The sequence below is a fragment of the Rosa chinensis genome, chromosome 2 (genome assembly GCF_002994745.2).
Source record: "Rosa chinensis cultivar Old Blush chromosome 2, RchiOBHm-V2, whole genome shotgun sequence".
Taxonomy (NCBI): Eukaryota; Viridiplantae; Streptophyta; class Magnoliopsida; order Rosales; family Rosaceae; genus Rosa; species Rosa chinensis.
Window position 1 is genome coordinate 5,020,235 of NC_037089.1, and position 15,273 is coordinate 5,035,507.

The following is a 15,273-nucleotide window of genomic DNA, read 5'->3' on the forward strand; positions in this document are numbered from 1 at the left end:
AGTTCTTATATTTTTTTCAGTTATGATTTGTCCTTTATTTATCACAACTTATTAATTTGTAACGACAGTTTATTGATGAACTACCTATTATACCCATCTAGAAATATAGTTAAATTTTTGAACTACCTATTAACCCATGATTTTTTAATATGTAAAAAAAAAAATTGAGAGAAGGGTAAAACTGATATTAGCAATAAAACTTGAAATCATTACCATCAATTTTTATTTTTCAGTTTTTATTTATTTTTTCATAATTTTCTAAAAAAATAAAAATTATATAAAATCAAATAACACGCATGTAGTGCGTGCCAAGAGGCTATTCTATTATATTAAGCCAATTCCTCTTAAAATGGTTAAATTTTTGAAAAGATAATTAAATGTAGTACAGATAAGACATTTTTACGCACCGTAAAACCATGTAATTCATTCGAGTGTTTTTGTAAACTTCTGAGGGCAATTTTAGTAACATAATATAGTGACGCATTTGCAAATTGCAACAAAAAATAATAATAATAATAATATACTGACATATTTCTCTTCCATAAAATGATCATAGAATTTGTTCGATAAACATCATGTCGTCTTATTTTTCCGATTCCAAGTGAACTAACAAAAGTTGGAGTGACTAAGTATTAAATTTTCTTTTTAAAATAGTGAAAGTTGAATAGGACTAGGAGGATACAGGCCAGCGCAATAATAACAAGCCCAATAAGGCACTACTTATACTTGGCAATTCTGGAGGTCGGCGTTTTCAAAAGGCTCAACGGTGCGGTCTCTCTTGTTCTAGAACCAGAGAAACCCCCAATTCCCAAACCCTAGCATATTTCGATTTGCCGGGATTTCAGCAATGACGAATGGCAAGTGGAAGCCCAGCAAAGCTACCGGTCCCGTGGCGGTGGCAAAGCGTCAGAGGTTGCCGAATCGTTCGACGGTGGATGCGTACCTCCGATACCGTGGAGGGGTCGTCAAACGTAGTGTCTTCAGCTTCTTCGATAAGAAGAAAGTCTTGGACTGGATTCCTGAGGAAATCTTTCAACATCTAGTTTAACATCTAGTTTAACGTACATGTGAAGCGTCCTGTTTTGCAAGTATTAGTTTAGAAAAGGAAATATAAATCTAATTTGAATGTTAAATCTTGTTGGTGGAATAGAAAAGTTACTTTCCGTGTTCCCTCCATGTCTTCATTTCTTTTACTCCTTGTTCTTCAATGCCGAAACAACCATCCATACAACCCAACAATCCATGATTTCATAGCCGAAACCCATACACCTAAACTCCATCAGTATAATTTCGAAACCTGAGCAAACAATCCATACAATCTAAAGGAAATACAAATCAGAACAAACAATCAATACAAATCAGAACAAACAATACATATTAAATGCCCAGAATAAACAAGATCGGGAGTGACCAAACAATCCATGCACTTCAAAAATTTGTGACCAAAACTCCACATACATACACAAGAAATTGGGCAGATAGTGGCAAGCGGATGGTCAATTACTCAAGTTCAGCTATGAACTACAGATAATTAAACCACATACCATAGTAGAGGTAGTTGTTGTGCAGACTAAATATAACATTAATGACACTGTAGCTCACAAATGACACATGGACTTCGATCATCCAAATCGCTAGGCAACTATATTACCATCTTAGTCTTTTAGATACTACACTTGCCAGACACTATATACATAGACAGCTGATCCTTCTGTAGCACGCATCAAGTAAGATTTCATTATAGAGTAAGTATTTGGGGATTCACGTTCAGCTAACATGTTAATCAATTATTATCGGAAACAAAAAAAATATTAATCAATAAATAGCAGAGCTTTACAATCTTTCAGACCCTAATAGAGAAACAAACAGAGAAGAAGCTGAATAACAGAATTTCTAAATTATAGAACAGCAGATGAATAAGTGAACAAACATACAAAACCAACTAGTCTCTGCGAAATTAGATTTGGAAAATCAGACTCAACATTAAGAAAGTAGCCTACACTTATCCAAGGCAACAGATAGGAAAGATTCTTAGAAAGCCAACAACAAGTATGCCTTTGCAGTGCAGTACACTCGAGGGAGGGAGGGAGAGTTTAGCTTACTTTGCAGGTAGCTTGACCCAATCTAGTTGATCTTCTGCAAACCCAGATGAAGTAAGTTTAATCACACTACTGCTGCATACCCTTCCATCAGTTCCATGTCTCCAATTCAGCTTCTTTTTGTTTTGTGTTTTTAAATAGTGACCACTGAACACAGTTCAGTGATCACAATAATTAATTAAGTCATATGGATCTGTAAAAAAAGGTTAAGGTTAGACATGTCAAAAAAAGTAACAGGGAAATATATAAGTGAGGAGGAGAAGGGAAAAGCGATGGAAGACTTACTTGAAAGTGTTCCTGGACCTCTTGAAGTCCAGGTTGATGCGTTGCTTCCATAGAAACTCGAACAATCTAGAGCTGAGGTTGGGGAATAGCTCATCCACCAGAGCGCCAAGCTCGTATGAAGTGTAAATAGATTGCTTCTTGCCAATCCGATGGTCGTTCAAATGTATGATTATGTTGCGGGCAAGCTTCACTCGGCTAGCTGGAGTATTATTATATGTTGTCGTATGTTTGAAAACTTTTAAAGCCCAGGGATCTTTACTGCAAGCCTGTTCTAAATCTATTTTCTCCGGATAGACTGTTTTCTCCCAATCATTGTGAGCTGCTTCCCAGCGCTGTACAGTTCCATTATAAGTCACTAAACGGTTGCGCATCTTATCTACAAATTCAACAGGCACCACTGCCCGCTGATCTTTGTTCTGCAACAGCCTGTGGAAGTACAAAGCAGTGAACTGTTCCCTGCTCAATACCCAGAACAGATGAAAGTTATTTTAAAACACAAATCTGGATAAATCATTGAAATTGGTCTTTTGTTATTGATCCTCACCTTCTGAGCCCGGGGATGGTTAATCTGGACAAGAAGTCATCCAAATCCTTCCAGGACCCCGTTCCCCCAAAGACTCGAACAACAAAGCTTCTAGTTCTGCCAGCGTAATCCCTATCCTCGGGACCGGGACCAGAGCCAACCGCAGGAAGAACCAGGGCATTATCTTCAACCCTTAAATGGGCAGGGTCTAAGGATCCAATTGGCAAATCATGCCCCCAACGATAATCTACCCTGTTTATCAAATCTCTGCATCTCAAGAAAAAAATAAAATAAATAATAATAACAATAAATTCCGGAATACAATGTAAACTCTTAAACCACCAAAATTCTAATGCAAATGCATTCAATGGTAAGAACTAAAATTCCACATGTAGGACATGCATATGATTATCACTCCTGAGAAAAAAAAACATGTTAAACTACAAGGCTCTTCTTAATCCCTAACCCTGAAGCAAAATCTCATTGTCTACATCTCACTGTCCACTCCACAAAACTACAGGGAAAACCCATTACCTCCATCATACACCTTACAAAATCTCATTCAACTTTATCATAGGCTTTTGCCATATCACACTTTACCACCATCTTCTGCCTACTTTTTCAAATTATGGGTCGTCTCAAATGTAGCAATGAAGAACAAGGAGTAAAAGAAATGAAGACATGGAGGGAACACGGAAAGTAACTTTTCTATTCCACCAACAAGATTTAACATTCAAATTAGATTTATATTTCCTTTTCTAAACTAATACTTGCAAAACAGGACGCTTCATATGTACGTTAAACTAGATGTTGAAAGATTTCCTCAGGAATCCAGTCCAAGACTTTCTTCTTATCGAAGAAGCTGAAGACACTACATTTGACGACCCCTCCACGGTATCGGAGGTACGCATCCACCGTCGAACGATTCGGCAACCTTTGACGCTTTGCCACCGCCACGGGACCGGTAGCTTTGCTGAGCTTCCACTTGCCATTCGTCATTGCTGAAATCCCGGCAAATCGAAATGGGTAGATAGAATAATGCTCAACCACCCTTGGATGTAAATCCAAGGGCAAATAGAATTATTATTAAGTTAAGGTGTTTTATTTTCCACCCTTGGATGTAAATCTAAAGATTGTTGAGTTTAAATTTTTTGGTCAGCAGCTGACCAGGTGAACACCACTGTGAACGAAAATGTTCACCTGGTCAGTTATTGACCAAGAAAATAATGCTCAACCACCCTTGGATGTAAATCCAAGGGCAGATAGAATTATTATTAAGTTAAGGTGTTTTATTTTCCACCCTTGGATGTAAATCTAAAGGTTGTTGAGTTTAAATTTTTTGGTCAGCAGCTGACCAGGTGAACACCACTGTGAACGAAAATGTTCACCTGGTCAGTTATTGACCAAGAAAATAATCCTCACCTTCTGAGCCCTGGGATGGTTAATCTGGACAGGAAGTCATCCAAATCCTTCCAGGACCCCGTTCCCCCAAAGACTCGAACAACAAAGCTTCTAGTTCTGCCAGCGTAATCCAAATCCTCGGGACCGGGACTAGAGCCAACCGCAGGAATAACCAGGGCATTATCTTCAACCCTTAAATGGGCAAGGTCTAAGGATCCAATTGGCAAATCATGCCTGTTTGGCTCCAATTTTGCTGCAGCTGGTCAACAGTCTCTTTTCTGCGCGGGCGTGCCAGCACTGTTCGGGTGCGGTTGTCGGGGATGTCCCTTGACCTGACTTCTATCAAGCGATTGTGGACGAGGAGAGCACCAACCTCGTCGTGGGATTCTTTGTGCCTCGTGGCGAGGACTTTTGCTGAGCTTCTTGAAAATCACCAAATCGATACTCGATGTTGTAGATCGAGCAGAGCGAGAACCACCGGGAAGTGAGGAGAACTTGCTAAAGCGTGACTTTAGCTTGGCTGGGTTGCTAGGGCGTTACCCTTGCTTGGCTGGTTCCGTAACCGTTGTGGTCGCGGCACTACCGTCGGCTCCCGAGGAGACTAGGACCGAAGTACGTTGACAGAGGGTTTGGTGGCACTGAAAGTCGGCTTCTGAGAAGACTAGGACTAGGAGTGTGATCACCGCTAAGAGAAAGAGAATGAGAGGAGTTGCTCTTAGAGAGGTTGCTCTAGAGAGAACTTAGATCATCTTAGAGATGTTTTGATGTTGTGAATGTGTGTCTTAGAATGAGAGGAGAAGGTGTTTATATAGGGAAGAAAAAGAAGAGTGAAATGATGAGTGGAAGAAAAATAATGAAAGTGGAGTATGAAAGTGATTTGTAAAATATGGAAAAGATAGAGAAATGATGAAATGAAAGCAAAGCATGAAGGTGGAGAAACATGGAAGTGATGATGATCTATTAAAGAGATTGTAGAAGAAAATATATCCAAGGAAAAAGAGAAAAGCATCTAGCTTTCTTCATGTGGGTAGGAAACATGAACATGTGAATATTGAGCTGGTTTTAGGTCAGTTTCTGCCCCTTTATTCCTTCAATTATTTCTCCAACAAGACTTCAGTATAAGCCTTCGACTTCTTCATATGAAATTATCCACCATGAGTGTAGATTACTGTGGTAAAATTTCAGAATTTATTTCCACGTGGTTGGGCCGGAAATGCTGCTGGACCTCTTACAGGTCCAGTTTTCCAGTTTTGCTTCTGTAGAAAATTGGGCTGATTGTTTGAAGGCTTTCCACTTAAAACTAACTCTGGCACTCTTCATAAGAAATGATCCTTGGGATGTCTAGTATTATTCTGGAAAGTTTCAGCTCATTTTGATTTCATTTGGTTAGTCTGCCGCCCCTCTTTCCTTGTTTAGCTCGGTTTCTCCTAGCCGAAGTAAGAAAATGTGCTAAAGTTGACTTCCATTTCCATGCTTCCATCATTTCCTTTTCTTACAGCTCGAATAATTCTCCATAGTAGGCTTTATTTAGCCTCTAAATAATATATTTCGAACTTGTCGACAATATATAGCTTGAGCCACTGGCATTGGTTCAATTTCTCCAACACGTGCCTTGTCAGACCAAAATATTCATTTTGGGTCCTAACATTGCCCCCCAGACCTCGAAGTCAAAGGTCTTCATCTTGACTGAAGAGGTCTTGAATCAGCACTACTCTTATAATATTGTTTCTCAAAAGCCACTTGTTTTGGCTTGACTGATTCCATATAGGCCTCTAAATAGGCCATAAAGCCACAATCTGAATTGCCTTTGCCATGAATGAGGATCAGAACTTTAGCGTGCCCCCCATGCGAAGGAGACTGCTTTTGATTGCGAATGAGGATCCTTCTCTTCCTTGGTGGTAGTTTCGCCATGTGTATAGCAACCAGTATCTGCCTTGTTCGCTGACTGTCTGTTCAGAATGCGATTGTTGCAGAAGAAACCCAACTCGATGAACCTTTGGCTGCTTCTGAAGAAATGGGCCGCAACCTGGCCCATATCAGAGATCGGGCCACTCAGGCCGAAGCTGGTGCTATTGAGGCGAAACGCCACGTGGAGGAACTTTGTTTGAAATTGAGCTTTGCAGGCCAATCTTTGTAGGCCCCCTCATAAACCGGTCGGTCTCCTCAAATGCCAATAATCCCTTCTTTTAATAGCTAACTCCTCAAAAACCGCTCCTCACATGCTACCAGTCCTTTTTTTTTTTTTTTTTTTTTTTTTTTTTGACATGAAGAAATTTGCATTCTAATAATAAACAAACAACCAACGAAATAAAGAACAAAGATAAACCAAAAACCGAAATATGAATATAAAAGTGTTCCTACTTTTTTTTTTTTTTTTAGGCTAAATGGGCTTAGTATTGTATAGTGTTGCCCCCCTAGTGTTGCTAGGCATAGCGAAGAAATGATTATGGGCCTCAAAAACAGGCCTTCATGAATGAGCTTTGCAAGAGTAGGAACACTAGAATTGTCCCCCATGTCTTATGCGAATAAACTGTCTACGACTCCTCTGAGTCCCAAACATTGAGAAAGTATTTCTTCAAGTATCTCCCATTGATAGGGTTATGATGGACATCTCCATCCAGGTCCTTGAGATGAAAAGCTCCTTTCCCTAAGATTTTATAAATGATGTACGGGCCTTCCCATCTTGGAGTCCATTTGCCGCGACCATCTATTTTTTCGCCAAGCGGGAGAACTGCTTTCCAAACCAACTCTCCTTCGCTGTAACTCCTTCCCCTTGTTCGCTTGTCATAGGCTCGAGCAACTCGTTGCTTTTCCATGACCAAACTATCTAAAGCTTCCAAGCGCTTTTCGCTAAGGTCTTCATGTTCCTGCCACATAGCTTGAACGTAGTCTTCTCCAATGAGATGATGTTGCTCTTGGACTCGTAATGATTGGACGTTGACTTCCAAAGGTAGGACTGCGTCATGGCCAAACATCAAAGCATAAGGTGTAGTCGCGGTGGGATTTCGCTTCGATGTGCGGTAGGCCCAAAGAGTCTCATAAAGGGTCTCATGCCATTGTCGCGGATTAGCTTCCAACATTTTCTTCAGCAAAGTGATGATGATTTTGTTGCTGGCCTCCGCTTGACCGTTAGACTGAGCATAATAAGGACTAGAATGGACGAACTGTATTCCCCATTCCTTTGCCAGTTTATCAACTTCACCACCCATGACAGCTGCCCCCCGGTCCGAAACAAAAACTTCTGGGATACCAAATCTGCATATGATGTTCCTAAATAGGAATTATTGCAACGTACCACCAGATGCTTCTTTCAAAGGTTCTGCTTCGACCCATTTTGTAAAGAAATCGGTTGCGACGATAATGAACTTGTGCTGAAGTGATGAATGTGGGTGAATCATCCCAATTAAATCTAGCGCCCATCCTCTTGCGGGCCAAGGCTTAATAATGGGTTGCATTGGAACATTAGGGACATGCTGGACCGGCCCATGAGCTTGGCAGTCCAAACAACCTTTAGCGAATGCGATGCAATCCTTCAAGATACTGGGCCAAAAATATCCATGTCGTCTGAGCAACCATCGCATCTTTGGACCTGCTTGGTGAGCACCACAAATGCCGGAATGAACTTCACGCATGAGTTGTTTCGCTTCGCAGCCATAAACACATCTGAAGTCTACGCCATCTTCGCCGCGTCGTCGCAGCTCGTCAGCTCTAAGAAAGTAATTTAGTGCAAGAAAACGAATCTTCCTGTCGGCAGTGGGATCTGGCTGCTTGAGATAAGCGATCAAAGGGATGCGCCAATCCACGTCAATAGGTTCCAGGGTCGCGACTGAGGTATTATCTGGAGGATCTCTTCTCGCCATCCATGAAGGAAGCGTGCGACGCTCGACTTTAAGGATTCTCTCCCGCACGCCATATCTCAATGTTACCCCTGTTGCCAGTTGGGCCAACTCGTTCGCTGCAAAATTTTGCTCGCGAGGAATGTACTCTAGATGTATGTTATCAAACTGGTCCAACAGGTCTAATGCCCTGTTCCAATAAGGAACTAACATGAAGCTATTGCATCTGAACTCGTTGGACAACTGATTGATAACCAAAAGAGAATCGCCAAGTATTTGTACATCTCCGATTCCCATTTCCAGTAATACTTCTAGGCCTATAATGAGGGCCTCATACTCTGCTTGGTTATTGGTACACTGGAACTCCAACTGGAAAGAGTAGGAAAATCGATCGCCGGCCGGGTTTTCCAAGACAATCCCTGCTCCTGCTAGCGTATCTGTTCTTGACCCGTCAAAATATAACACCCAAGGCTGGAGTGAGACTGTGGCTTGATAAAGCGTGGCGTACTCTGGCAAGCATGCTAAATCCGGGCGATCTAAAGTTGTGGCAGCGACCTCTAAATCTCTAACCGCGGGGACATCCAGCATAGGGTGATGTGCCAGAAATCCTGCTATGGCTTGCCCCTTTACTGCTTTCTGTGGCACATACTGTAGCGAGAATTCTGATAATGCGAGCACCCATTTGCCAATACGGCCTCTCAAGATAGGTCGCGACATCATATATTTGACTAGATCGGTTTGAGCAATGATGCAAGTAGTAAAGGATAACATGTAATGCCGCAACTTGCATGCTGAGAAGTATAATGTAAGACACAGCTTTTCCATTGGAGTGTACCTTGTTTCACAATCTGTGAGTGTCCTACTGAGGTAAAAGATGGCATGTTCAACACCATTTGCATCATCCTGAGCGAGGAGGCTGCCAATGGAAGCCTCAGCTACTGAAACATACAACTTTAATGGAAATCCCGCTTAAGGAGGAACAAGAACTGGCGGGCTCGCCAGATAGGCCTTGATTTTGTCAAAAGCCTCTTGATGTTTAGGTTCCCAAACAAACTCATTCTGTCCTTGCAACTTCAACAGTGGGGAAAACGGATGGATTTTGCCTGAAGAGTTAGAAATGAATCGTCGCAAAAAGTTGATCCTACCCAGTAGTCGCTGTAACTCTTTCTTCGTTCGCGGGGAAGATGCATTGATGACCGCGTTTGCTTTATCTTCAGGGACCTCAATGCCTCTTTGATGGACAATGAATCCCAGGAAATCTCCTGCCTGAACTCCAAAAACGCACTTGGCGGGATTCATCTTGAGCTTATGTAGCTGCATGCGCTCGAAAACTTTTCTGAGATCCGTGAAGTGATCTCCACTCTTCTTAGACTTCACGACTACGTCATCAATGTAAACCTCTAAGATCTTCCCAAGTATGTCGTGGAAGATCAGGTTCATGGCTCTCTGATATGTTGCTCCCGCATTCTTCAGTCCAAAAGGCATGACCACATATTCAAAAACTCCTGCAAACCCAGGGCAGCGGAATGCAGTCTTGTGTCTATCTTCTTTCGTGACAGGAATCTGGTGATATCCCGCTGTACCATCCATGAAAGACAACAGTTCGTGCCCTGCAACTGCATCTACCAACATGTCCGCAACAGGCATGGGGTAGACATCTTTAGGTGTAGCCAAATTAAGGTCTCTGTAATCTACGCAGATCCTCATTTTGCCATTCTTCTTGCGAACAGGCACTATATTAGACAGCCACTTATTGTACTTGGCTACCCTAATAATGCCCGACTTGTACATCTTTTCGACTTCCTCTTTGACCAGAACTTGGGTCTCCGAGTTCATTCTTCGCAACTCTTGCTTCACAGGCCTCTTATCAGGCAGCGTTGGTAGTTGGTGGCATACCAAGTCTGGTGATAGGCCTGGCATGTCCTCGTATTTTTCCGCGAAGCAGTCCTTGAATTCCAGCAATAATTCAACGAGCCTCTGTTTCTCGCTAGGCTCTAAGTAAGTGCTGATAGCCACTTCTATAGGCTCATCAGTTGTTCCCAGATTGACCTTTTCAGTAGGGTCCCTAACCTTCAGAGGTGTGTCATCCAATGCCGCTGGAGCAAGCTGAATCTCTTCTTCCTCCTCTTCTTGATCCGTGAACTCTTCATTAACAATGTCTAAGGTCGCGACTCGATCATAGGCCTCTGTTTCCACCAAGTATGAGGATAGCCTCTCATACAAAGAATGGAAGGCCTCTACCTCTTCCTCCATGAGTTCGTGATCCATTAATTAGCACTTGGAGATGGCACCGCATATCCAGGCCTTTCGAGGTCGTTTTTTGCGACCGTGAGCCCCCATTGTGCCAATTCAGAGGTCGTCACCCCTGTGGGGTGGCCCTTATCATCAATACCAACGACTTGTAAAGGAGAGATTGGTTCTAGGTAATACCTTGCGTCCAAGTAGTTGGCGGACACCGAAAAAGGTCGCGGGTCTGCTTTAACAATTTCTGCCTTATCCGCGACTCTGTCCCATATGATCAGCTCCTGATGAAGGGTGGATGGGACACAATAACTCCTGTGGATCCAGTCGCGGCCCATAATTGCGCTATATGCCGCATAGCAATCTGTAACAAAGAAAGCGTAAACCCCTTCTGCTGGACCCACCTTGACTCGTAGGAAAATCAAACCCAATGTTTTGGTCACAGTCCCCGCGAAGTTCTTTAGCGTAAGGGAAGTGGATTGGATCTTCTCTTTCTTGATCCCTAGTAGATGCATGGTTCTGGTAGTAATGACATTCACAGCCGCGCCGGTATCAACCATTATCTTGCTGACCTTAGTCCCATTCATTTCTGCTGTGATATACAAAGGTCGCATGTGTTGCACCATGGCGGGTGTGGGTCTTGTGAAGCTCATGAAGAAACCCTTATTGTTAGCATATTTAGTCTCAAGGAACACTGCTTCTTTCACCTGCGTTGTTGCGGCTGAAGTGATCTGCAACTGCTGTTCTCCAATCGCGTCAGTTTCGACACATTCCTGCCCAGCGACTGGTAAGGCATACTTAGCAGGGAGCACATAAACCATATTGCAAGAGGTATCCACCATTTCTGTTTCGTCCATGTCATCATCAAGATTAAGCTTGGGTTCATCTGCTGGGATATCGGCGTTGAACCATTTAACCATGAAAGCAACCAATGATTCCTCTGCGGGGATCACCACCTTGGCTTGTTCGTGCTCCTGTACCATGGAAACCTGGTTCAGTGATTCAAAAATTTGTTTTGCCGCTAGCACTTCCTCTGGGAGAGCGACCACCAAGCTTTGAACTTTCTTCCCAATTGCGAACCGATTATCTTTGCCCCCCAGCCTGTCAAAGATGGAAGGCTCGCTATTTCTTTCTTCGCGGGATGCTCTCCGCCAAACATTGACTTTACGAGCTGGCGGCGGTTCTTGCCTCACGAGAACTAGGGACTTCTCCTGAGCGCTGCTTTTGGGGGCACGTGGCTTTTGCTCTTGGCGCGATACTTTGGGCTGCGGTTTCTGAACTTGCGGGGAAACGAATCTCTTAGAGGCCAGTGCCTCCAATTGTCTCTGATATTCTTCTGGAGGTTTCAATAATTGCGATGGTTTGATCAATCCTTGATCTACTGCTTCCAAGGTTCGCTTTGCTTCTCCAAACTTCCGCTGGAGTTTTCTCTTCCTTGAAGAGCTCATCTCCACCGCCTTGCCCTTCTTCTGTGTATACCATCTCCCTTCTTTGATGGAGGATGTCGAGACATGCGGAATGTAAGGTCTGGTAAAAACCCCTTGCTGCTTATCTACTTGCTCTTTTTCCCTCGCGATCTTCAACTTTTTGAATAAGTTTGAGTCCCTTGGAGAAAGAGTTTCTGAACCACTGTATACTCTTGGGCTGCATGATTGGAAGTTTCTAGAGGATGATGCTAACCGTATTGGCGGTAGAGATCCAAAGCGAACAGTCTGGTATGTTTCCTCATCTAGGGCTTGAGTGTCACACTCTTCCTTGCACCGCGAGCATAGGACGATGGGTAAACGAGCCTTGGATTCCCACTTCATGACTTTGTCTCCAACCCTTTTCAAATCTTTAGCCGCATGGTCTGGACTTTGATTCTGCTGATCTTTTTCACCCCATGCCACGTCCACCATGTTGATGCCGGTATCTGGGAAGGGATCTAGGTCCACCAACGCTACTGCTGTTGTCGGTGCCTCTACTTGCAAACTACCGTTATTTAACCAGATTTGGATCTGATCCTTCAGCTTAACACAATCAGCTGTATTATGATTCCACATATTATGGAGTTTGCAGTATTTCTTCCCCCTTAGCTGCTCTGGTTTGGGAAATGGGCCGAAGTCGGTTTTCACCATCTTCGCGGCGATCATTTCATCCAAGATTTCATGCGCTTTGTTCGCGTCGTAAGTATAACTTGCGAACTCTGGTTTGGTGAAAACCACCGACTTGAGCTTCACCGGCTCTTTGCACAGCTTCAGTTGCTTTAACGTTGAAGCCTTTTTCCCAGTGAGTTCCAGGGCAGCTATCTCATCTTCTTCAGACTCATCAAACTCTGCTGTACTAGATTCCTCACTCTTGTAGTAAGGATCAAAGGAACTGGATTGATGGCTGAGTGCAGCCACTATTCGGCGTTTCCCTGGGATGTATGTCCCCTTCGAGGCGTTTTTCATAGCGTCCATCTCCCTGAGCAAGTGCTCGAAACTTCCTACTTCTGTGATCAGTTCCCCCATGGAATTGAACATGCTTCCATGCTGTTTTTTGCGTTGGCGGGGCTCTAAGCCTTTGATTGCCAATTTCACCAGTTCTTTCTCCGGCAGAATCACGTTCAACTTTCCCTTCTGGATCTGAAAGCGCTGAAGGTACATGACAGCGGATTCAGTTGGCTGCTGAGCCATCTGAGTGAGTGAAGCCAGATCTACTTCCGGCTCGATAGTCCCGAAGGTTTCCTTGAACAGCTTCTCCATCGCGGGCCAACTCGCAATTGATCCCGGTTGCAGCTTAGTGAACCAAGTGAAGGCAGACCCTGATAAAGAAGTAGCGAAGATGTTACACTTCAGATTGTCGTCGTTCTGGTACTGGCCACACTGTACTCGAAACCTAACCAAATGGGCCTCGACATTTTCGACTTCCTCTCCTGAGAAAGTAGAGAACGTAATGTTCTTATATCCCCTAGGATAAGGTGTCTGCGTAATATGTGGTGGGAAGGGCCCTTGGTAGGCCTCCTCCAGGTTAGGCCTCTGGTTCGCGGCCCTGATCATTGCTTCTACCTCCTCTCTTCTTACATATCTTGGATCAGGAGGAGGTGGGTGAACCACTATATCATCAACTGGCTAGATCAGCGGTGGCGCCTGTGAAGCCTGATTAACCAAAGATATGCTGCCTTCATGGGTCGTTTTGTGTCGGGTTGACGTCTGCGACGTAAAACCCACTGCTGGCTGAACCTTTGTGGCTGCGGTGACCTTCGCTGGACTTTCAACCTGGTCGACACCATAATGACTTGCTGGAGGTGGATCGTGGTGCACGTATTCAACTCCGTCGCTGTCATATTGAGGAAACAGGCTATGACCAATAGAGGCCCCTTCATTGATTTTCAAAGTCCTGGTACCTTGCGTGACTGATGACGTGGCGTTGTTCTTCCCACCCGTTGCCAGAGTAGTCTCTTTACCTCTAACTGATACAGCAGTAGCGGATGTGGCTGTACTGCCGCCGCTTGCTTTTTCTCGAGCATTTGGTGGTATGTACTTACCTGACCCTGTAGGCTGGCCGAGGGACCCTAGAATAGCATTAGGGTCCCCTAACACCTTATTCAGGACATCTCTTGCCTGATCCATCTCAGTTTTTTGCATGGCAACTTGGATCGCGGTATTGGATCCCTCACTGCGAATAGCCGCGACTTCTGTGAGAACGACCTTAGTCTGCGCAGCTTGGGCATTTATCAAGGTCACGAGCTGTTCATGTTGCTCCTGGGCTTGTCGTGACGTGTGGTCTATATGCCCTTGCAACAGCTCCGTATTGAGCTCCATCTCCAGCCTGACTTTCGTTATCAGATTGTTGGACATCCGTCGCTGCTCCTCGAATCTTTTAGCCGTCTTTGCCCAGAATGTACTATTGTTTTTTCGCATGATGTTAAGTTGCGCTTCCAGGCTGGCATTTTCTGGGATAGGGATGGGTACAAAAATATCCGCTCTCACCTCATCCTCAGCCACCCTGGTGGTATCAAACGCTCTTCCGGCCTCATTAGGCTGGACGGTGAGAACTGCCTCGCCCTCAGTATCTGGCTGTTGACCTTCTCCTCGTTCGGTCGTCATCTTTGTTGATGGCGTGTGGAGAGAAAATCTTTGAATTACTAATTCTTCTGAAAGACCACGACAGTCTGCACGCGTGTGCGGCCTGTAACTGGGGTCTTATGTTTCAGGCAGTTGACGTAAACCTTTTGGTAAGGGTTATCGTCTGACTTCCCAATGGTGAATATCTGGCAGTATGCTGTATTGTATAAGTAGCTGAATTCAATAAGACTTTGTGAATCAAGGTTTAGACTTGCGACCCAAGTATAGTCGCCTAGACACAAACTTTCTTTCAAATCCTTTGGGCAACCTTACTGAAATGGCCAGGTGGGGGAGGGCGAACAAAAGAGGCAGAATCCATTTTGGCATGAACTACTCCCACATAGTGGTTTAGGCCTATTTGCACGCACTTCTGGATTCAATAACCTGTTATGAACGTTGTCCCATTTCTAGACACCATTTCACATAGACTATACTTACTAAGATGAGAAAGATCATAAGTGTAAAGACAGTTCAACAAGTGTTAATAAAAACCGCCCTTAACCTTAAGGGACCTGAGCTAGGCACCAATAAGGAGTTTAGGTCAATATTAACAAAAGAGACTTCACCTATTCCGTTATGATTCACAACCTCTTACTAACCTCAATTTCTTAATAGTGGTGTGATTTACAGCTTCCAGTACGTCCCACTGGGCGTGCCAAAATGTTTGGCTCCAATTTTGCTGCAGCTGGTCAACAGTCTCTTTTCTGCGCGGGTGTGCCAGCACCGTTCAGGTGCGGTCGTCGGGGATGTCCCTTGACCTGACTTCTATCAAGCGATTGTGGACGAGGAGAGCACCAACC

General features: G+C 43.9%; 3 protein-coding genes across 3 annotated transcripts; all 3 read right to left on the bottom strand.

The window, feature by feature from the left end:
* Positions 1–1,275: 1,275 nt before the first annotated feature.
* Positions 1,276–4,410, bottom strand: LOC112183527. The gene is made up of 3 exons (XM_024321911.2): positions 4,330–4,410; positions 2,385–2,840; positions 1,276–2,292 (listed from the first exon to the last, which is right to left on the bottom strand). The coding sequence occupies exons 2-3, from the start codon at positions 2,753–2,755 to the stop codon at positions 2,283–2,285; spliced, it is 381 nt and encodes a 126-aa protein (XP_024177679.2). The 5' UTR covers positions 2,756–2,840; positions 4,330–4,410; the 3' UTR covers positions 1,276–2,282.
* A 2,432-nt stretch (positions 4,411–6,842) lies between these two features.
* On the bottom strand, positions 6,843–7,517 carry LOC112183528. The gene has a single exon (XM_024321912.1). It carries the CDS (start codon positions 7,515–7,517, stop codon positions 6,843–6,845), a length of 675 nt encoding a protein of 224 aa, XP_024177680.1.
* A 72-nt stretch (positions 7,518–7,589) lies between these two features.
* On the bottom strand, positions 7,590–8,861 carry LOC112183529. The gene has a single exon (XM_024321913.1). The coding sequence runs from the start codon at positions 8,859–8,861 to the stop codon at positions 7,590–7,592; it is 1,272 nt and encodes a 423-aa protein (XP_024177681.1).
* Between the last annotated feature and the right edge of the window lie 6,412 nt (positions 8,862–15,273).